The sequence below is a fragment of the Heptranchias perlo genome, chromosome 21, assembly GCF_035084215.1.
Source record: "Heptranchias perlo isolate sHepPer1 chromosome 21, sHepPer1.hap1, whole genome shotgun sequence".
In the NCBI taxonomy this organism is placed as follows: Eukaryota; Metazoa; Chordata; class Chondrichthyes; order Hexanchiformes; family Hexanchidae; genus Heptranchias; species Heptranchias perlo.
This window is the reverse complement of record NC_090345.1, coordinates 46,935,018-46,957,089: the sequence shown is the minus strand read 5'-3', so window position 1 is coordinate 46,957,089 and position 22,072 is coordinate 46,935,018. Positions and strand designations below refer to the sequence as shown.

The 22,072-nt window shown below is 46.0% G+C and overlaps 1 protein-coding gene across 1 annotated transcript in view; it reads left to right on the top strand.

The window, feature by feature from the left end:
• Nucleotides 1-22,072, top strand: part of LOC137340214 (catenin alpha-3-like) — a 1,497,032-nt gene that overhangs the window by 834,388 nt on the left and 640,572 nt on the right. The window contains exon 9 of the mRNA XM_068002618.1: nt 15,238-15,390. Coding sequence (XP_067858719.1) covers nt 15,238-15,390 — 153 coding nt within the window. The remainder of the gene's footprint in view (nt 1-15,237; nt 15,391-22,072) is intronic.

Here is a 22,072-nt window from a genome sequence, read left to right as displayed (position 1 = left end):
TTTAGGATAGAATGACTGAACACCTTGAAAATTTTCAGCTGATCAGAGAGAGCCAGCATGGATTTGTAAAAGGTAGGTCATACCTGATGAACCTGACTGAACTTTTTGAAGAGGTGACTAAAGTAGTGGACAGAGGAATATCTATGGATGTTGTTTACATGGACTTCCAGAAGGCATTTGATAAAGTCCCTCATAAGAGGCTGTTAGCTAAAGTTGAAGCTCATGGAATTGAGGGCAAATTATTGACCTGGTTCGGAAATTAGCTGAGCAGCAGGAGTCAAATTGGCAGGGTGTGACTAGTGGTGTCCCACAGGAATCTGGGCTGGGGCCTCAACTATTCACTGTATTTATTAATGACGTAGATAACGGGATAGAGAGCCACGTATCCGAGTTTGCCGATGACACAAAGATAGGCAGCATTGTAAGCAGTGTAGATGGAAGCATAAGATTACAGAGAGATATTAATAGATTAAGTGAATGGGCAAAACTGTGGTAAATGGATTTTGGTGTAGGCAAGTGTGAGGTCATCCACTTTGGACCTAAAAAGGATAGATCAGAGTACTTTATAAACGGTGAAAATTTCGAAACAGTGGAGGTCCAAAGAGACTTAGGGGCCCACGTATATAGATCATTAAAATGTCATGGACAGGTACAGAAAATAATCAAAAAGGCTAATGGAATGCTGGCCTTTATATCGAGAGGACTGGAATACAAGGGGGTAGAAGTTATGCCACAGCTACACAAAGCCCTGGTTGGACCACACCTGGAGCACTGTGTTCAGTTCTGGGCACCGCACCTTAGGAATGATTTACTGGCCTTGGAGGGAGTGCAGCGTAGATTTACGAGAATGATACCTGGACTCCAAGGGTTAAATTACGAAGAGAGATTACACAAACTAGTGTTGTATCTCCTGGAATTTAGAAGGTTAAGGGGTGATTTGATCGAAGTTTTCAAGATATTAAGGGGAACTGATAGGGTAGATAGAGAGAAACTATTTCCGCTGGTTGGGGAGTCTAGGACCAGGGGACATAGCCTAAAAATTAGAGCCAGGACTTTCAGGAGAGAAGTTAGGAAACACTTTTACACGCAAAGGGTGGTAGAAGTTTGGAACTCTCTTCCGCAAATGGCAGTTGAGGCTAACTCAATTGTTAATTTTAAATCTGAGATGGATAGATTTTTGTTTACCAAGGTATTAAGGGATATGGGTCTAATGCGGGCATAAGGGAGTTAGGTCACAGATCAGCCATGATCTCACTGAATGGTGGAACAGGCTGGTTGGGCTAAATGGCCTCCTCCTGTTCCTATGTTCCACCAGCATCAAGTGAGAGTCCACACAAGTGGTGGACCAGCTGACCCGAGCTACCTCAGTCACCAAGAGATGACCCTCCCAGTGGGTACAGGTACAGACTGTATTTGATAGGATTGTACAACTCTAAACTTGGTGCTGTATCAAGCCGCTGATTAATATTCTGGGACTCTCAGTTAGAACCTGAACATTAATTTAGAGCTGAAACAATAAGCTCATTAAGTCATTTAATCCTGGTGTTACAGGATAATTTATGCAAATGTATGAAATTGGACAGCAGTCTGCGCTAAACTTCAGATCTGTACTAATGATCTATTATATAATGACATCATTGGTGATTTTTTTTGCAAATATAATTATTGAAGTGTTGATCCATCCAGGCTCATTATAGGCTGAAATCTGTTTTATTTCACTGTATTTTCCAACTTGCCTGTTGTTTAATTAGGACTGCGTTTAATTAGGGCAGCGTTTAAACAAGCACTTTGAATGCAGACAGTGTGGTAAAGCAGGCCAAAGATTGGGGTCTTTGACATGGTGTGAGGTTCCGTGACACATCCCATGAATGTCCATACTTACCGTGTGTAACATCATTCTCTGCCCGAGTCCCAGCGGTAGAAATTGGTTTGCCTCGCACCTGATGCCTGAGCACAAATTTTGGGTGTCGGTATTCTGCGGCCATTCCTAACCCCACCCCCACCCCGGCTGCCAGATCCCAACTTCTGAATGCCCAGGGTGCCCGCCCAAAACCAGCATTAGGACTAAAACCAGTGTTAGGTTAATCAGAGGCCTAAATCCTGCCTCAGGACCTCGATGCCAAGTCGGGCAGAAACCGAATGGTGCATGCGTCAGTTCTATGACAGCTTAACCTGCGGTCCTTAAAGGGACCGCTACTGGCCGCCGAAGAAGAGGTAAGTATTTCACATTTACAGATGGCCCAAAATGATGACCGCCAAACCGGCGAGCAGCACTGGGGCGCTTGATCGGCATCCGCAGCTCATCGGCTAAATGCATACTAGGCTCTGTGCCGAATTTGTCATGGGACTCGCGCCAGTACAGACTGGCGGAATGAGCGAACGCTCATGTGACTTAACGGCCATTTCCACGCAAGTCCAATTTTAAGCCCCCACAGGCAGTGAAAACACAGCCGCTGAGTGATTTAAGAGAAAATCGCGTGCCCTAAGTAGCAGTTGATTTTAAATCCCTAAGCATAAGTTGGATCGATGTCAGGTTAAGAATAGGTCTGAAGGTTATTGGGAACAAGTAATGAAATACCATAGGGAATAGATAGGCAGCTGGGACAATGGAAGTGTCTCTCAGAATTGAATAACCCATGTGTTAGATAATAGATCGATATTACTTGATTGCTTTTGAGAGTCAGGGAGAAACTTGGGAGAACCATCCCTCACTTGGTTGGAGTCTATGAAATAAATGAGAAACCTCCCTTCCCCTCATGAACATGTATGTCTGGCAGGGAACATAAGAACATCAGAAAGATTCACAACCCTCTGAGTGAAGAAGTTCCTCCCCATCTCAGTCCTAAATGTCCAACCCCTTATCCTGAGACTATGTCCTCTAGTTCTAGACTCTCCAGCCAGGGGAAACAGCCTCTCAACATCTACCCTGTCAAGTCCTCTTAGAATCTTATTTGTTTCAATGAGATCACCTCTCATTCTTCTAAACTCCAGAGAGTATAGGCCCATTCGACTCAATCTTTCTTCATAGGACAACCCTCTCATCCCAGGAATCAATCTAGTGAACCTCTGTTGCACATCCTCAAAGGGGTAAGGAGATCAAATATATACACAGTACTCCAGGTGTGGTCTCACCAAAGCCCTGTACAATTGCAGCAAGTTTTCCTTACTCTTGTACTCCAACCCCCTTGCAATAAGGGCCAACATACCATTTGCCTTCCTAATTGCTTGCTGTACCTGCATATTAACATTCTGTGCATCATGTTCAAGAACAGCCAAATCTCTCTGAACACCAACATTTAATAGTTTCTCACCATTTAAAAAATATTCTGTTTTTCTATTTATCCTACCAAAGTTAATAACCTCACATTTCCTCACATTATACTCCATCTGCCACCTTCTTATCCATTCACTTAACCTGTCTATATCTCTTTGCAGACTCTTCGCTTCCTCCTCACAACTTACTTTCCCACCTAGCTTTGTATCGTCAGAAAACTTGGATTCATCTAAGATATTAATTTATATTGTAATTAGCTGAGGCCCAAGCACTGATCCCTGCAGCATCCCATTAGTTACAATCTGTCAACCCGAGAATGATCCGTTTATCCCTGCTCTCTGTTTTCTGTCCATTAACCAATCCTCTATCCATGCTAATATATTACCCCCAATTCCATGAGCCCTAATCTTGTGTAACAACCTCTTGTGTGGCACTTTATCAAATGCCTTTTGAAAATCCAAATATACTACACCCACTGGTTTCCCTTTATCTATCCTGCTAGTTACACCATCAAAAAACCCTAATAGATTTGTCAAACATGATTTCGCTTTCATAAAACCGTGTTGACTCTGCCTAATCATATTATGATTTTCTAAGTGCCCTGTTACTACATCCTTAATAATAGATTCTAGCATTTTCCCTACTCCTGATGTCAGGCTAACTGCCCTGTAGTTCCCTGTTTTCCCTCTCCCTCCTTTCTTGAATAGCGGGGTTACATTTGCCACCTTCCAATCCACAGGGACCTTTCTAGAATTTAGGGAATTCTGGAAGATCAAAACCAATGCATCCACTATCTCTGCAGCCACCTCTTTTCGAACACTCCGATGTAGGCCATCAGGTCCAGGGGATTTGTCAGCTTTTAGTCCCATTAATTTCTCCAGTGTTTTTCTTTACTAATCTTAATCACTTTAAGTTCCTCACTCTCATTAGACCCTTGGTTCCCCATTAGTTCTGATATGTTTTTTGTGTCTTCCACTGTGAAGACAGATATAAAATATTTGTTTAATGTCTCTACCATTTCCTTATTCCCCATTATAATTTTTCCTGTCTCTGCCTCTAAGGGATCCACATTTACTTACACTAATCTCTTCCTTTTTATACACTTGTCAAAGCTCTTATAATCTGTTTTTATATTTCTTGCTAGTTTACTCTCATATTCAATTTTCTCCCTGTTTTATCAATTTCTCGGTTGTCCTTTGCTGATTTCTAAAACCCTCTCAATCCTCAGGCTTACTACTCTTTTTGGCCACATTTTAAGCTAATCTTAACTTCTCTAGTTAGCCATGGTTGGATCACTTTTCTTATTGAGTTTTTATTCCTCAAGGGTATGTATATTAGTTGGGAATTATGAATTATGTCTTTAAATGCTCGCCATTGCTTATCTACTATCATATCTTTTAATCTAATTTCCCAATCTACCTTAGCCAACTTGCCCCTCATACTTACGTAATTGGCCTTGTTTAAATTTAAGACCCTAGTTTTGGATTTAACTACATCACTCTCAAACTCAATATGAAATTCTATCATATTATGATCGCTCTTCTCGAGAGGATCCTTTATTATAAGATTACTAATTAATCCTGTCTCATGACACAATACTAGATCTAAAATAGCCTGTTCCCTAGTTGGTTCCCCGACATATTGTTCTAGAAAACTAACTGGGATACAATCCATGAATTCGTCCTCCAAACTATGCCTGCAGCGTGAGCTCGGAATAGCGGTCATGTCAGGTCTGATCCTATAAAGTCAAGGCATCAAGTTGGTGGGAGCTATCACCTCGGCCTGTTAGGGGAATTCATGCTGCTGCACCCAGTGAGGGCATGTGCCTTTGGAGTAGGGTAGTTTAAACACATATTCTTGAGCAGACTGACCATGTGGGAAATCAGGATGTTTCCTGAGTGCCTCACCCACCCCTTGAATGGTTCCATAGCGCTGTGTTATCGGAGCCCCTCTCCTTTTCCATGAGAATCCCAAAGAATCGCTTTCTGGGGGAGCCAGCCTGCCCCTGCATATATTTCACATCTGGTTTGTGGGAATCTCCAGTTCCTTTGGGTGCTGGACCTGTGAAACAGCTGACTCACAAAACTATCTGGAACAATAATACACAGCCGTTTATCTTAAACGTAATCCCAGCAATCCCAAGATACGTTCTACGTTTCACGTGTTCAGAGCACATGACCGAAAAGGCAGATTATTTTAACATCTGTCCTTTTGTTTTCCTTGGGCACATAACAGTTCCTCAGTCACTCCCAATACCAGCTGCATGATCACAGTAGCGAGCAGTGTTTCTTTATCCCCTTTGTATCAAACACATCAGATGTCAATAAACACACAGTAGCAGCAAATCTCAAATTTACAGTTGAATTTGCCCTCATTTTAATGTTTTCCCTTAATTGTCACAAACCTTTTCATGTCCTTATAAGCTGTGTCGTGATAAGCTGTGTCGTTAAAAGCAGGTTTGTTATATTTTCTTTCATTTTCCTTTTTTTGAGCTTCTCTCTGTCCCATTATCCACTCCCAGCCATTCGAACACTCTTGCAGTATCAGTGCGCAGTGTTAGCCAAAATTCCGTTGGTTATATGTCTATTAAAATCAAAGCACAACCAGATCACACCACATTGTCCTTTAAATCATAGTAGTCTCAAGCCTTTAAAGATATAGAGCTTTACCCAAATGAGCAGATCAAAATGATCAGCAGCCTGTTGAATGCTTCCTTTGATGGCTCGGAGCAAGAAAAGTCGATGTCCTGCAAATCTGGTATTTTTCTTATTTTAAACTGCGCAACCCAACGTTGAATAGAATAGTGACCCAGGGTAACTCGGGCTCACCCTCTCAGATACTGACCCAGGGTAACTCGGGCTCACCCTCTCAGATACTGACCCAGATCAACTCGGGCTCACCCTCTCAGATACTGACCCAGGGTAACTCGGGCTCACCCACTCAGATACTGACCCAGGGTAACTCAGGCTCACCCTCTCAGATACTGACCCAGGGTAACTCGGGCTCACCCTCTAAGATACTGACCCAGGGTAACTCGGGCTCACCCTCTCAGATACTGACCCAGGGTAACTCGGGCTCACCCTCTCAGATACTGACCCAGGGTAACTCAGGCTCACCCTCTCAGATACTGACCCAGGGTAACTCGGGCTCACCCTCTCAGATACTGACCCAGGGTAACTCGGGCTCACCCCCTCAGATACTGACCCAGGGTAACTCGGGCTCACCCTCTCAGATACTGACCCAGGGTAACTCGGGTTCACCCTCTCAGATACTGACCCAGAGTAACTCGGGCTCACCCTCTCAGATACTGACCCAGGGTAACATGGGCTCACCCTCTCAGATACTGACCCAGGGTAACTCGGGCTCACCCTCTCAGATACTGACCCAGGGTAACTCGGGCTCACCCTCTCAGAGACTGACCCAGGGTAACTCGGGCTCACCCTCTCAGATACCGACCCAGATCAACTCGGGCTCACCCTCTCAGATACTGACCCAGGGTAACTCGGGCTCACCCTCTCAGATACTGACCCAGGGTAACTCGGGCTCACCCTCTCAGATACTGACCCAGGGTAACTCGGGCTCACCCTCTCAGATACTGACCCAGGGTAACTCGGGCTCACCCTCTCAGATACTGACCCAGGGTAACTCGGGCTCACCCTCTCAGATACTGACCCAGATCAACTCGGGCTCACCCTCTCAGATACTGACCCAGGGTAACTCGGGCTCACCCTCTCAGATACTGACCCAGGGTAACTCGGGCTCACCCTCTCAGATACTGACCCAGCTCAACTCGGGCTCACCCTCTCAGATACTGACCCAGGGTAACTCGGGCTCACCCTCTCAGATACTGACCCAGGGTAACTCGGGCTCACCCTCTCAGATACTGACCCAGGGTAACTCGGGCTCACCCTCTCAGATACTGACCCAGGGTAACTCGGGCTCACCCTCTCAGATACTGACCCAGGGTAACTCGGGCTCACCCTCTCAGATACTGACCCAGAGTAACTCGGGCTCACCCTCTCAGATACTGACCCAGGGTAACTTGGGCTCACCCTCTCAGATACTGACCCAGGGTAACTCGGGCTCACCCTCTCAGATACTGACCCAGGGTAACTCGGGCTCACCCTCTCAGAGACTGACCCAGGGTAACTCGGGCTCACCCTCTCAGATACCGACCCAGATCAACTCGGGCTCACCCTCTCAGATACTGACCCAGGGTAACTCGGGCTCACCCTCTCAGATACTGACCCAGGGTAACTCGGGCTCACCGTCTCAGATACTGACCCAGGGTAACTCGGGCTCACCCTCTCAGATACTGACCCAGGGTAACTCGGGCTCACCCTCTCAGATACTGACCCAGGGTAACTCGGGCTCACCCTCTCAGATACTGACCCAGATCAACTCGGGCTCACCCTCTCAGATACTGACCCAGCTCAACTCGGGCTCACCCTCTCAGATACTGACCCAGGGTAAATCGGGCTCACCCTCTCAGATACTGACCCAGGGTAACTCGGGCTCACCCTCTCAGATACTGACCCAGGGTAACTTGGGCTCACCCTCTCAGATACTGACCCAGGGTAACTCGGGCTCACCCTCTCAGATACTGACCCAGATCAACTCGGGCTCACCCTCTCAGATACTGACCCAGATCAACTCGGGCTCACCCTCTCAGATACTTACCCAGGGTAACTCGGGCTCACCCTCTCAGATACTGACCCAGGGTAACTCGGGCTCACCCTCTCAGATACTGACCCAGGGTAACTCGGGCTCACCCTCTCAGATACTGACCCAGGGTAACTCGGGCTCACCCTCTCAGATACTGACCCAGGGTAACTCGGGCTCACCCTCTCAGATACTGACCCAGGCTAACTCGAGCTCACCCTCTCAGATACTGACCTCGATCAACGAGGGCTCACCCTCTCAGATACTGACCCAGGGTAACTCGGGCTCACCCTCTCAGATACTGACCCAGGGCAACTCGGGCTCACCCTCTCAGATACTGACCCAGGGTAACTCGGGCTCACCCTCTCAGATACTGACCCAGGGTAACTCGGGCTAACACTCTCAGGTACTGACCCAGGGTAACTCGGGCTCAAACTCTCAGATACTGACCCAGTGTAACTCGGGCTCACCCTCTCAGATACTGACCCAGGGTAACTCGGGCTCACCCTCTCAGATACTGGCCCAGGGTAACTCGGGCTCACCCTCTCAGATACTGACCCAGGGTAACTCGGGCTCACCCTCTCAGATACTGACCCAGGGTAACTCGGGCTCACCCTCTCAGATACTGACCCAGGGTAACTCGGGCTCACCCTCTCAGATACTGACCCAGGGTAACTCGGGCTCACCCTCTCAGATACTGACCCAGGGTAACTCGGGCTCACCCTCTCAGATACTGACCCAGATCAACTCGGGCTCACCCTCTCAGATACTGACCCAGGGTAACTCGGGCTCACCCTCTCAGATACTGACCCAGATCAACTCGGGCTCACCCTCTCAGATACTGACCCAGATCAACTCGGGCTCACCCTCTCAGATACTGACCCAGGGTAACTCGGGCTCACCCTCTCACATACTGACCCAGGGTAACTCGGGCTCACCCTCTCACATACTGACCCAGGGTAACTCGGGCTCACCCTCTCAGATACTGACCCAGGGTAACTCGGGCTCACCCTCTCAGATACTGACCCAGATCAACTCGGGCTCACCCTCTCAGATACTGACCCAGGGTAACTCGGGCTCACCCTCTCAGATACTGACCCAGATCAACTCGGGCTCACCCTCTCAGATACTGACCCAGATCAACTCGGGCTCACCCTCTCAGATACTGACCCAGGGTAACTCGGGCTCACCCTCTCAGATACTGACCCAGGGTAACTCGGGCTCACCCTCTCAGATACTGACCCAGGGTAACTCGGGCTCACCCTCTCAGATACTGACCCAGGGTAACTCGGGCTCACCCTCTCAGATACTGACCCAGGGTAACTCGGGCTCACACTCTCAGATACTGACCCAGGGTAACTCGGATTCACTCTCTCAGATACTGACCCAGGGTAACTCGGGCTCACCCTCTCAGATACTGACCCAGGGTAACTCGGGCTCACCCTCTCAGATACTGACCCAGGGTAACTCGGGCTCACCCTCTCAGATACTGACCCAGGGTAACTCGGGCTCACCCTCTCAGATACTGACCCAGGGTAACTCGGGCTCACCCTCTCAGATACTGACCCAGGGTAACTCGGGCTCACCCTCTCAGATACTGACCCAGGGTAACTCGGGCTCACCCTCTCAGATGCTGACCCAGGGTAACTCGGGCTCACCCTCTCAGATACTGACCCAGGGTAACTCAGGCTCACTCTCTCAGATACTGACCCAGGGTAACTCGGGCTCACTCTCTCAGATACTGACCCAGATCAACTCGGGCTCACCCTCGCAGATACTGACCCAGGGTAACTCGGGCTCACCCTCTCAGATACTGACCCAGGGTAACTCGGGCTCACCCTCTCAGATACTGACCCAGATCAACTCGGGCTCACCCTCTCAGATACTGACCCAGATCAACTCGGGCTCACCCTCTCAGATACTGACCCAGGGTAACTCGGGCTCACCCTCTCAGATACTGACCCAGGGTAACTCGGGCTCACCCTCTCAGATACTGACCCAGGGCAACTCGGGCTCAAACTCTCAGATACTGACCCAGGGTAACTCGGGCTCACCCTCTCAGATACTGACCCAGATCAACTCGGGCTCACCCTCTCAGATACTGACCCAGGTCAAGTCAGGCTTCAGCTCTCGGCTGTTGACCCAGGCTATGAAATGTATATCAGGATTCTGGCACAGAGTCTGAACCAGATTGTGTTGGACACTGAAACCTGGTTTAGAGATTCCTGTGAGCATCCACCTGTTGAGAGAGGGTGTTTCTATATCGTGTGAGCCCAGCATCAGGCATGTGCTGAGAACATACTGTTGGGACAGAACGTATCTTGTTTGGTGACAAGCCTACTGGTGAATCCCTGAATGGGGAAGGAGTCAGAGGGTCCACCCTTCCACTTCCTGTGTATACTCAGCGAGTTCAGAGGGAAACAGGACACTTAAACAGTCAGTCAGATTTTAAATAGGACAGTGTGAGGTGCAGCTCAAATGCAGGAGATCAGTCTCTGCATTTAGAAGTTGTTTAGAAAGAAAGTTAAGACAAAAAATGAATTATTCAGCCAACAAAAGGAACTTGGCGCATAGTTTATTATCTTTTCTCATTTTTTTGAGGAGTGAGGTGAGATTGAGTTAAGTGAGTGGAAATTTGCTTTGACTGTTATGTTCATTGGCTCTCTAGAAAATAAAGCAGCTGGGGGAACAGTACGACTGGGAGGGGAGGGAGGAGGAGGAGATCCGGAGGGGGAGCGAGCGGTGGCTGGCAGAGACCCATAGTTTTAATGTGGAGCCAGAAGGAGCACTCCTGCTCCTCCTGGCTCCACATTCAAGTAATTTTTTCTTTACTTACTTTTTTGGAGGAAGCCTCTTTAAGGACCTTTAGTTTGGCTGCTCTGTGCCCGAGAAAACTGACCACAGCTCGCTGCAGTCAGGCACCAACCAATTTTGGGAATGGGCCTGAAATAGGCATTAGTTCCCCGACCTGCATTGGCAATGAGCCTAATGCCTGGATGGCTATAAGGTGCTCTAACCAATATGGCAAGTGGCGTATACCTGGCTCGAAATAAACGCTCGCATACTGCACGCCATATTGGACCCTGCAACTTTGCACAATCCAATTCCTAGGCCACAATGCCCAGTTCATATCACTAGGGGGTCCTATTGTTACACCTTGGTTTACACTATTGTATGATTAGATATTGGGCAGACTGGACACACTCCTGAACATAAGATGCCCAGACCACTTATTGGAGTACCGCTGTACCTGCGAGTGTATACCTGAAATTTGCATCAAGCACTTTATGATGTCTTTGCGAAATGTCTCAAAACATTTTACACAAATTGCTTTTAAGTGAAGTCACTTGTTGTGCAGATAAATATAGCAGCCAATTCACACATAGCAAGTCCCATAAACAGCAGTGAGGGCGAACGGTCAGTTAACCTGTTTTTGGTGGAGTGATAAATGTTGGCCAGAACACCAGGGAAAACTTCTTGCTCTTCTTCAAGTAGTGGCGTGGTATCTTTAACATCTACCTGAACAGGTAGACAGGACCTCGGCTTAACGTCTCAACTGAAGAATGGCACATCCTGCAGTGCAGCTCTCGCTCAGTACTGCAGGAAGTTCTAACTTCATCAAAGACAACTGTTCATGTGGAGACTGGAAGTCATCTTGCTAAACATTGAATAGATACCATCTTAAACATTCATAACGAGTTATGCTTGTCATTCATATTTAATTTACACTGAGTACTCTAATTGAAAAATTATAATTTAACTTTGCAATTGATTGTGTGTTTTTAATACTTTGAATTATAAGACACTACATATGAAGCATCTGGTAATGTTTAGCGAAATAGTGCCATGATATTTCCATATATTTTGCTTCAGTTTAGCTTCTCACGGTACCAGGGAAAATGTTCAAAGCAGAAAATGCTGGAAACATTCAGCAGGTCAGGCAGCATCTGTGGAGAGAGGAGCAAGAGTTAAAGTTTCAGGTCGGTGACCTTTGGTCAGACCTTTCATGAAACATCATCGACCTGAAACATTAACTCTGTTTCTCTCTCCACAGATGCTGCCTGACCTGCTGAGTTCCTCCAGCATTTTCTGTTTTTATTTCAGATTTCCAGCATCCGCAATATTTTGCTTGTGTTAAAATGTTCAAAGCAATGCAAGAACCCAGGAGCATTTTGGCAAAACAGTCAGGACCTTCAAACTGTGGTTGTCTTTTATCAAACATTAAACAAATATCGCTCAGCCGTGAGGTAAATCACATGGCAGAAGTAATGTGTCATTGAGATAGATGCCCAATTACAGTTCAGGGATTGGTGAAATTCAAAACCTGGAAATACATACGCTGTCTATACCTTTAGTAACAATCATGTGCATGGTGCGTGCTTCCTGCACACGTTATCCTGACTTCCGGTGCTGTACGTTTATAATGGAAAATTATATGTTAACTCATCATAGTGGATCTAGGTATGTCAACATTATGTATTGGGAAAACGCTGTCCAAACATCTGAACTTTTCACTGTCATGATTTGTTGGTGAACCAAGAAATCCACTCAAAATGCCCTTTGAATAACTCACGTCTGCTATTTTTTCCCTCCGTAACTGAAATTTCTTGGGTTGGATTTCCTCCTCTTATACTGTTCCAAAAGGGAAATCCCATGCCTTGAATATTCTTGAATAACCTGGTGTTGTAAGATTCCTTACATTTGAATATTCTGGAGCAGGTTCGGGAACATCCAGCTCCATGTGGTCGATTTTCACTGCCCTCGCCTGGCGTTAACGGGACAGTAACGGCCTCATTGTGGGGTCGGTGACCTTGCTGCCCCCGTTGACACCGGAGATGCGGCCGACACCATTTTGAAAGGGGCCTACCGCCGGGTGTCCAAAGCATCCGCCTGCTTCAGGCGATAGGCCCCTTTAAATATGGAAATTGTCTGCTGAATTTAAATGAGGCCGGAGCCTCAAATTCACGGGGGGCCCTTTGCCACTTTGCTCCGCTGGTCGGCCGTCCGAAAGCCAAACTCTACGCCTCTGTGTCCAAAATAAGGCTTTAAACAGAATTTTTAAAAATCAGAAAATGACATAGTTCATAAGAACATGAACAAATGTGTAACTGAATTGTTTTAGTGCCTGATAATCCCTTCACTGAAGGTCAAAACCTCTCCCAAAACTCCAGGCTTTGACTTGAAGGTCTGGATTTTCCAATGGGGGTGTAACTCAGGCAGGGCGAGGCTTACAGCAGCCCCAGAGACGATCCCCCTCTCCTCCCTTGACCCTGACCCTGACTAGTTTTGAGGCCTTGGGGGACTCCTGAATGCAGAAGGCAGCCTCTCCTGCCTCAGCCAAGGAGTTGTTCCAAACTGGGGGTGGAGAATTGCTGTGGTAGGCCTTTGGACCTGGCGCAGCCAGAGGAAGGTGGCAGCTGCCCAGATGCCTGAATTTTTTTGTTGTTGTTGATGTGATGCAATACTCTCCACTTGCCTGGATGGGGGCAGCTGCAACAACACTCAAGAAGCTCGACACCATCCAGAACAAACCAGTCTGCTTGATCGACACCCCATCCACCACCATACTCATCCATTCCCTCCACCACCGGCGCACCGTGGCTGCAGTGTATACCATCTACAGATGTACTACAACAACTCGCCAAGGTTTCTTCAACAGCACCTCCCAAACCCGCGACCTCTACCACCTGGAAGGACAAGGGCAGCAGGCACATGGGAACAACACCACCTGCACGTTCCCCTCCAAGTCACACACTGTCCTGATTTGGAAATATATCGCCATTCCTTTATCGTCGCTGGGTCAAAATCATGAGACTCCCTACCTAACAGCTCTGTGGGAGAACTTTCACCACACGGACTACAGCGGTTCAAGAAAAAGGCCCACCACCACCTTCTCCAGGGCAACTAGGGATGGGCAATAAATGCTGGCCTTGCCAGTGATGCCCACATCCCGGGAATGAGTAAAATAAAGCTCCTCTTACTGCTTACCATCTTCCACCACTAAAATGTTAGAGAAGATCTTCTTGTGTGTAATTGTGGAATTGCTTTCCATGTACGCAAGTACTGTCCATACCTCATCAGCTTTCCTCACATCTGGCATCACTTTTTCTAATCTTGCTTTAGGCCCTGAGAATTCTGGACATAGCATTGACCCTTTCTGCACCATCCTCCCATTGGATGCTACACCTCGTGCTTCTGTGGTGTGGGGGAGGATGGAGGAGACATCACTCCCATAATGTCACTCCCTCTTCTTTCTCTCACCTTCTAACAGGGCTTTCAGTCCCTGGCCAGCGCATCTGGCTTTGCTCTGATTAGCAGGCTCCATTGATTGGGCAGATTGCCACCCAAACAGTTGCGCTGGGCCCCCCCTGCTCCATTTCACAGATTTAAGAGACTGCTTATTGCCATTAATAAGTGCCAGTCAGTATTCATACTGTGGCTTCATTCGTCTGCTGTCCGGGCATTTAGAGTTGGTCATTGGTACTGCTCCATAAAATGGCAAAATCATGGATTAGTGACCATGTTCAAGAAAGCGGCTCACCACCACCTTCTCAAGGGCAATTAGGGATGGGCAATAAATGCTGGCCTCGCCAGCGACGCCCACATCCCGTGAACGAATAAAAAAAAAATGTTTTATCACATTCAAAAACGTTAACCAGCGCTCAGTTGACCCTTGATCAGCCCACCGGGTACGTGTCCAGTATCAGTAAGGTTTGTGGTGTTTTTGCCCTTTGCTTGTCATGCAATTCAGTAACTTTGCTGCATTAAAGCGATGAGTGAACCACTGTCATCATTAGCCTGCGGGAGACCATGGCAAACATCAGAAACAGTGCTAGTGAGCCAAGACAAGGGACAGTATATCTACCAGAAAATATAATAATACTTTGAGAGTTACATTACTCTTGTCATTATAAAATAACATATCCACCAGTTCACCATGACTAAGGACACAGGAGATCTGCTAGTATATCATTAAGTGTCCAGCGCACACCTTAGGGTTTTACATCTCAAAGGCACCACACCACCAAAAAGATCATGATTGACTCAGATAACCAGAAAGCAACTGCCTAGCTGCCTGAATTTATTTTTTTGTTGATGTGATGGAACACACTCCACTCGCCTAGACGGGTGCAGCAGCAACAACACTCAAGAAGCTCGACACCATCAAAGAGCCAGCACAGGCACGATGGGCCAAATGGCCTCCTTCTGTGCTAGAAGATTCTATGAGTCTAACCCTTGTGGGTTTTAGTTTGAGGGGAAAATTGCATGCCTTTTAACAGCTTGTTTTTTTTCCACTTCAGCTGCGGAAAGCTATCATAGACCACGTGTCAGACTCCTTCCTGGACACTACTGTCCCACTCCTGGTCCTTATTGAAGCTGCAAGAAATGGGAATGAAAAGGATATCAAAGAATATGCAGCTATATTCAGAGAGCACGCCAATAAGCTGGTGGAGGTAAGTGACTAGGGCATTGGTTTGCACACATCCATTATTCTGGGTTTGTAAGTGACCACCACTGTGAATTAACGGTGACGTCCCCGTGGATTGGAGGATGGCAAATGTAACCCCGCTGTTCAAGAAAGGAGGGAGAGGGAAAACAGGGAACTATAGGCCACTTAGCCTGACATCAGTAGTAGGGAAAATGCTCGAATCTATTATTAAGGACGTAGTAACAGGGCACTTAGAAAATCATAATATGATTAGGCAGAGTCAACACGGTTTTATGAAAGGGAAATCGTGTTTGACCAATCTATTAGAATTCTCTGAGGGTGTAACAAGCAGGGTAAATAAGGGGGAACCAGTAGATGTAGTATATTTGGATTTTCAAAAGGCATTCGATAAGGTGCCACATAAGAGGTTGTTACACAAGATTAGGGCTCATGGGGTTGGGGGTAATATATTAGCATGGATTGAGGATTGGTTAACAGACAGAAAACAGAGAGCAGGAATAAACGGGTCATTTTCAGGTTGGCAGGCTGTAACTAGTGGGGTGCCGCAAGGATCAGTGCTTGGGCCTCAGCTATTTACAATCTATATCAATGACTTAGATGAGGCAATCAAAGTTTGCTGACAATACAAAGCTAGGTGGGAAAGTAAGCTGCATGGAGGATGTAAAGAGTCTGCAAAGGGATATAGACAGCGTAAGTGAGTGGGCGAGAAGGTGGCAGATGGAGTATAATGTGGGGAAATGTGAAATTATCCACATTGGTAGGAAGAATAGAAAAGCAGAATATTTTTTAAAAGGTGAGAGACTAAGAAATATTGGTATCCAGAGGGATTTGGGTATCTTGTTCATGAATCACAGAAAGTTAACATGCAGGTACAGCAAGCAATTAGGAAGGCAAATGGTATCTTAGCCTTTATTGCAAGGGGTTTGAAGTATAAGAGTAAGGAGGTCTTGCTGCAATTATATAGGGCTCTGGTGAGACCACACCTGGAGTACTGTGTACAGTTTTGGTCTCCTTACCTATACTTGACTTATTGTCCAGCAATTTTATTTTAAATTCACAAGCTTTCGGAGGCTTCCCCCTTCGTCAGGTGAACGACGTTCACCTGACGAAGGGGGAAGCCTCCGAAAGCTTGTGAATTTAAAATAAAATTGCTGGACTATAACTTGGTGTTGTAAAATTGTTTACAATTGTCAACCCCAGTCCATCACCGGCATCTCCACATCATACTTGACTTAGAGGAGGTACAACAAAGGTCCACTAGATTCATTCCTGGGATGAGAGGGTTGTTCTATGAGGAGAGATTGAGTAGAATGGGCTGATACTCTCTGGAGTTTAGAAGAATGAGAGGTGATCTCATTGAAACATATAACATTCTTAGAGGGCTTGACAGGGTAGATGCTGAGAGGCTGTTTCCCCAGGATGGAGAGTCCAGAACTAGGGGTCATAGTCTCATGGTCAGGGGTCGGCCATTTAGGACCGAGATGAGGAAAAATTTCTTCACTCAGAGGGTTGTGAATGTATGGAATTCTCTACCCCAGAGGGCTGTGGATGCTCAGTCATTGAGTATATTCAAAACTGAGATCGATAGATTTTTGGACACTGAGTGAATCAGGGGATATGGGGATAGGGTGGGAAAGTGGAATTGAGGTATGATCTGATTGAATGGTGGAGCAGACTCGAGGGGACGTATGACCTACTCTAGCTCCTATTTCTTTTGTTCTTATATTCTTATGTGACTATTGGAAGGGCCTGATAGAATTCTGAACATGTATCTCTTGTATTGTCAAATATTATGAAGAATATCCACTATCTTGAGGACATTGGGATTAGATTTTTTTCATACATCTCAGAGTTAAACAGGATTATATGGGAATATTGCAGAATAAGACCTGCTGTGACTGATTACCAATTCACATGCCATCTGTACTTAAAGTGAGCAGATACAGATGTTGACTTTCTCGGGTTGTTAATTCCTCGGTCAACTGAAGGTGCAGTGACACCTTCTGTTCCACAACTTTTATTCACACACTTCTTCCGGGATTGTGTTGTGAGAATCTTAACAATTGTGAGTAGAAATCCAGTTGTGCTTTCCTCAGTGGAATGGAATCCATATGGTTTAAATTCAGTATAAGTTATAGCGTTTCTCTGTTCTCGTTCTGTCATGGTTCCCATCGCTTATAGAGGGCGGGTTGACGTTGACTCAATTTGCCTGCTATATGTATTGAACGGTTTATATAAATCTTACTGGATTCCTAACAAGTGTGCCCTTTTTGAAGTCGCAGAGAATTAGAAACTAATGTTTTTAATTAGTGTTAAAATGATCGGATCAATGTATTGAAACTAACTGTAGAAATCAGATAAATTCAATGCTAATGCTCTGCTATGGTATATTTCAACTCAAATTCCCGAACGGATACCATGGCCGAAAAAAATTTGTGGAAGTGTTGGTGTTTACTTATCAGGTAACTCCTGAAGAGAATTCTGCAAAGATCCTAACTTGTAACTGACTCCAGTTAGAGGCGATGAATTATAATAAATTAATTGCACCTTTACAAAGTCGACGAATACCTGCCTCTGCCCGAAATTGCCAGTGCCGTTAACACACTGTGAGCGGCGACTTTGTAATAGGCAATAACGGTAATGCCAAATGGTTTGCACTATTGGCCCGATTTAAACGATTGCCCGATTTAACCGTGGGTGGTTTAGGGGATGGGGACTGTACTATCATCGTTCATAAAGAAGTTTACCGGTTGACCACCTAAGTTTAGAAGCATTGATGACGGAGCAGGATTCCTGATGAGTAGGATTGGTCCCCTTGCCTTTTTTTTTGTTTAGTTTTCTCTCATTCTGCCTTGTATTTTTTAAGATGTTTTTTGGTATCAGAAGAGGTCAGGAATGCTGAAAGAGAAACAAAAACTTTCCTGCGAAATCACAGACAACCAAATGCAATTGAAACTTCCATAAGAGTTCAGCAGGATGTGTAAAAATAAGAGGCAATATTAACCCTGTACAAATCATCGGTCAAACCGAATTAAACTACTGTGACCAGTTTTGGGCGCCTCGTTTTAAGAAGGATGTCAAGGCCATGGAGAGGGTGCAGAACTGATTCCCTAAGATAATCCCAGGAATGAGAGACTTTAGTCAATAAGAGAGACTAGAGAAACTCAGACTCCTTTTGTTAGAACAGAAGAAGTTAGAAAGAGACCTGAGAGAGGTGTTCAAAATTAGGAGAGGTTTTGATAAGGTGAATTAGAGGGAAGAAACTATTTCCGTCAGCTGGTGAGTTGGTAAGTAGAGATCATAAATTTAAGGTTGCCATCACAAGAATGATGGGAGAAGTTAGGAGATTTTTTTATTATGTGGAGGGTTTTTAGGATCTGGAACGTCCTACCAGAAAACGTGATGGAAGCAGAATCCATAATAGGCTTTAAAAGAGAAGTAGATAAATGTTATAAGGCTTTTGAGAACACCGGTCACACTTCAGATATCACACTTAGTGTGTCAAAAATGTAAACATAGGAAGAAAAGTCATCATTTTCATGTTGGGATGGAAATTTACAAGCTCCTGTCAAAGTCTCAGTATATGTTGCTGTTTCAGGCTGGTTTCTTCTCATCTGGAGCCAGAAATTTGCACAATAACAATTAATCTTTAATTGACCTCAGGCTTGTGCTTATTTACTGCAATTACGCTTTCTAGCCTCAAGTGGACAGGTTATCTGAAACTCAGCTACACCTAGAGGTATAATAGATACTTTGTGACATATAGTACAATATTCCTGTTATGAAACAGCATAATCTCCATCTTACTATGATCATCATTACAGGAGATCCTCTAATTTCTAATGGTTGCCAGCAGACTGGTCATTCACAGAGTAAGCCCAGAGTTGTTGCTTGTAAGCTGTTGTAACTGGGATATTGGGGTATTGTAATGTGGAGGGCTGCACATGGCCATTCCCTCTGTCTTACAATGATGGGGGTATCACTGAGGAAAGATTCCAATGAAAAGACGGGCAGTAGTGAAGACTTCTTATTTTTGTATTGCACCTCAAAACAATGTACATCATGAAATTATGAACTCTTTCAGAGGTAACTAAAGTCTAGGGTATGTTTATTTATGTAGCTGTGACTATGCATTAAAAAAGAAAGACTTGCATTTATATAGCATCTTCCATGACCTCAAGACATTCCAAAGCGTTTCACAGCTAATGAAGTACTTTTCAAATGTAGTCACTGTTGTAATGTGGGAAGCCTGGCAACCAATTTGCGCACAGCAAGCTCCCACAAACAGCAATGTGATAATGACCAGATAATATTTTTTTTAGTGATGTTGGTTGAGGGATAAATATTGACCAAGACACTGGGAAAACTCCCCTGATCTTCTTCAAAATAGCGTCATGGGATCTTTTACGTCCGCCTGAGAGGGCAGACTTGGTTTAACATCTCATCCGAAGGACGGCACCTCCGACAGTGCAGCTCTCCTTCAGTACTGCACTGGGAGTGTCAGCCTGGATGATGTGCTCCAGGCCCTGGAGTGGAAGTTGGACCCACGGCCTTCTGGCTCAGAGGCGAGAGTGCTACCAGTGATCCACGGCTGACACCTATATAGAGATTTATTAAAAGTGAAATAATAATAAGATTATAAACCATGTTGCCTTTGGGTTAAGTGTTTCCTTTTCCATGCCAGAATGCCTTGTGAAAAGATGATTATAATTGCTGCTCGTTGTTTGAGCTTGCTGAATAGCTGTATTGGGTGTACATGGTTACAGATACTTAATATTCCAGTAAATTAACTGCAGCATATGATCAATTATTTCTCTTGCACTGTGATAGAATTCCTGTTTAATAAATAATTGCCAAGGTTAGATCTTGCCATGTCATATCTCTTGCAGAAAGCTAAGTTTCAATTATATATCCCTCCCCTTCGCTCCCATCTATGGTTAGTCATGAAAAGGCAAGCACTCAACACAAAAAATTGCTCGATGACTCTGGCCCCTCATGCCATTCAAACACCTTGCAGTCCAGCTGTTCTTGTGTCAGTTGACTGTTCCATGGCCTCACTAGGGTGTAATAGTCCTGCCGTTCCACTGGTATTTCAGTGTCTTCCTGCTCATAGTTAAAGACAAGGCTGAAGCATTTACAACCATCTTCAGCCAGAAGTGCCGAGCGGATGATCCATCTCAGCCTCCTCCCGATATCCCCACCATCACAGAAGCCAGTCTTCAGCCAATTCGATTCACTCTACGTGATATCAAGAAACGACTGAGTGCACTGGATTCAGCAAAGGCTATGGGCCCCCACAACATCCCGGCTGTAGTGCTGAAGAGTTGTATTCCAGAATTAGCCGTGCCTCCAGCCAAACAGTTCCAGTACAGCTACAACACTGGCATCTACCCGACTATGTGGAAAATTGCCCAGGCATCTCCTGTCCACAAAAAGCAGGACAAATCCAATCCGGCCAATTACTGCCCCATCAGTGTTCTCTCAATCATCAGCAAAGTGATGGAAGGTGTCGTCAACAGTGCTATCAAGCGACACTTACTCACCAATAACCTGCTTACCAATGCTCAGTTTGGGTTCCACCAGGACCACTCGGCTCCAGACATCATTACAGCCTTGGTTCAAACATGGACAAAAGAGCTGAATTCCAGAGGTGAGGTGAGAGTGACTGCTCTTGATATCAAGGCAGCATTTGACCGAGTGTGGCACCAAGGAGCCCTAGTAAAATTGAAGTCAATGGGAATCAGGGGGAAAACTGTCCAGTGGCTGGAGTCATACCTAGCACAAAGGAAGATGGTAGTGGTTGTTGGAGGCCAATCATCTCAGCCCCAGGACATTGCTGCAGGAGTTCCTCAGGGCAGTGTCCTAGGCCCAACCATCTTCAGCTGCTTCATCAATGACCTTCCCTCCATCATAAGGTCAGAAATAGAGATGTTCGCTGATGATTGCACAGTGTTCAGTTCCATTCACAACCCCTCAGATAATGAAGCAGTCCGTGCCCGCATGTAGCAAGACCTGGACAACATCGAGACTTGGGCTGATAAGTGGCAAGTAACATTCGCGCCAGACAATTGCCAGGCAATGACCATCTCCAACAAGAGAGAGTCTAACCACCTCCCCTTGACGTTCAATGGCATTACCATCACCGAATCCCCCACTATCAACATCCTGGGGGTCACCATTGACCAGAAACTTAACTGGACCAGCCACATAAATACTGTGGCTACAAGAGCAGGTCAGAGACTAGGTATTCTGCGGCAAGTGACTCACCTCCTGACTCCCCAAAGCCTTTCCACCATCTACAAGGCACAAGTCAGGAGTGTGATGGAATACTCTCCACTTGTCTGGATGAGTGCAGCTCCAACAACACTCAAGAAGCTCGACACCATCCAGGACAAAGCAGCCCGCTTGATTGGCACCCCATCCACCACCCTAAACATTCACTCCCTTCACCACCGGCGCACAGTGACTGCAGTGTATACCATCCACAGGATGCACTGCAGCAGCTCGCCAAGGCTTCTTCGACAGCACCTCCCAAACCCGCGACCTCTACCACCTAGAAGGACAACGGCAGCAGGCACATGGGAACAACACCACCTGCACGTTCCCCTCCAAGTCACACACCATCCCGACTTGGAAATATATCGCCGATCCTTCATTGTCGCTGGGTCAAAATCCTGGAACTCCCT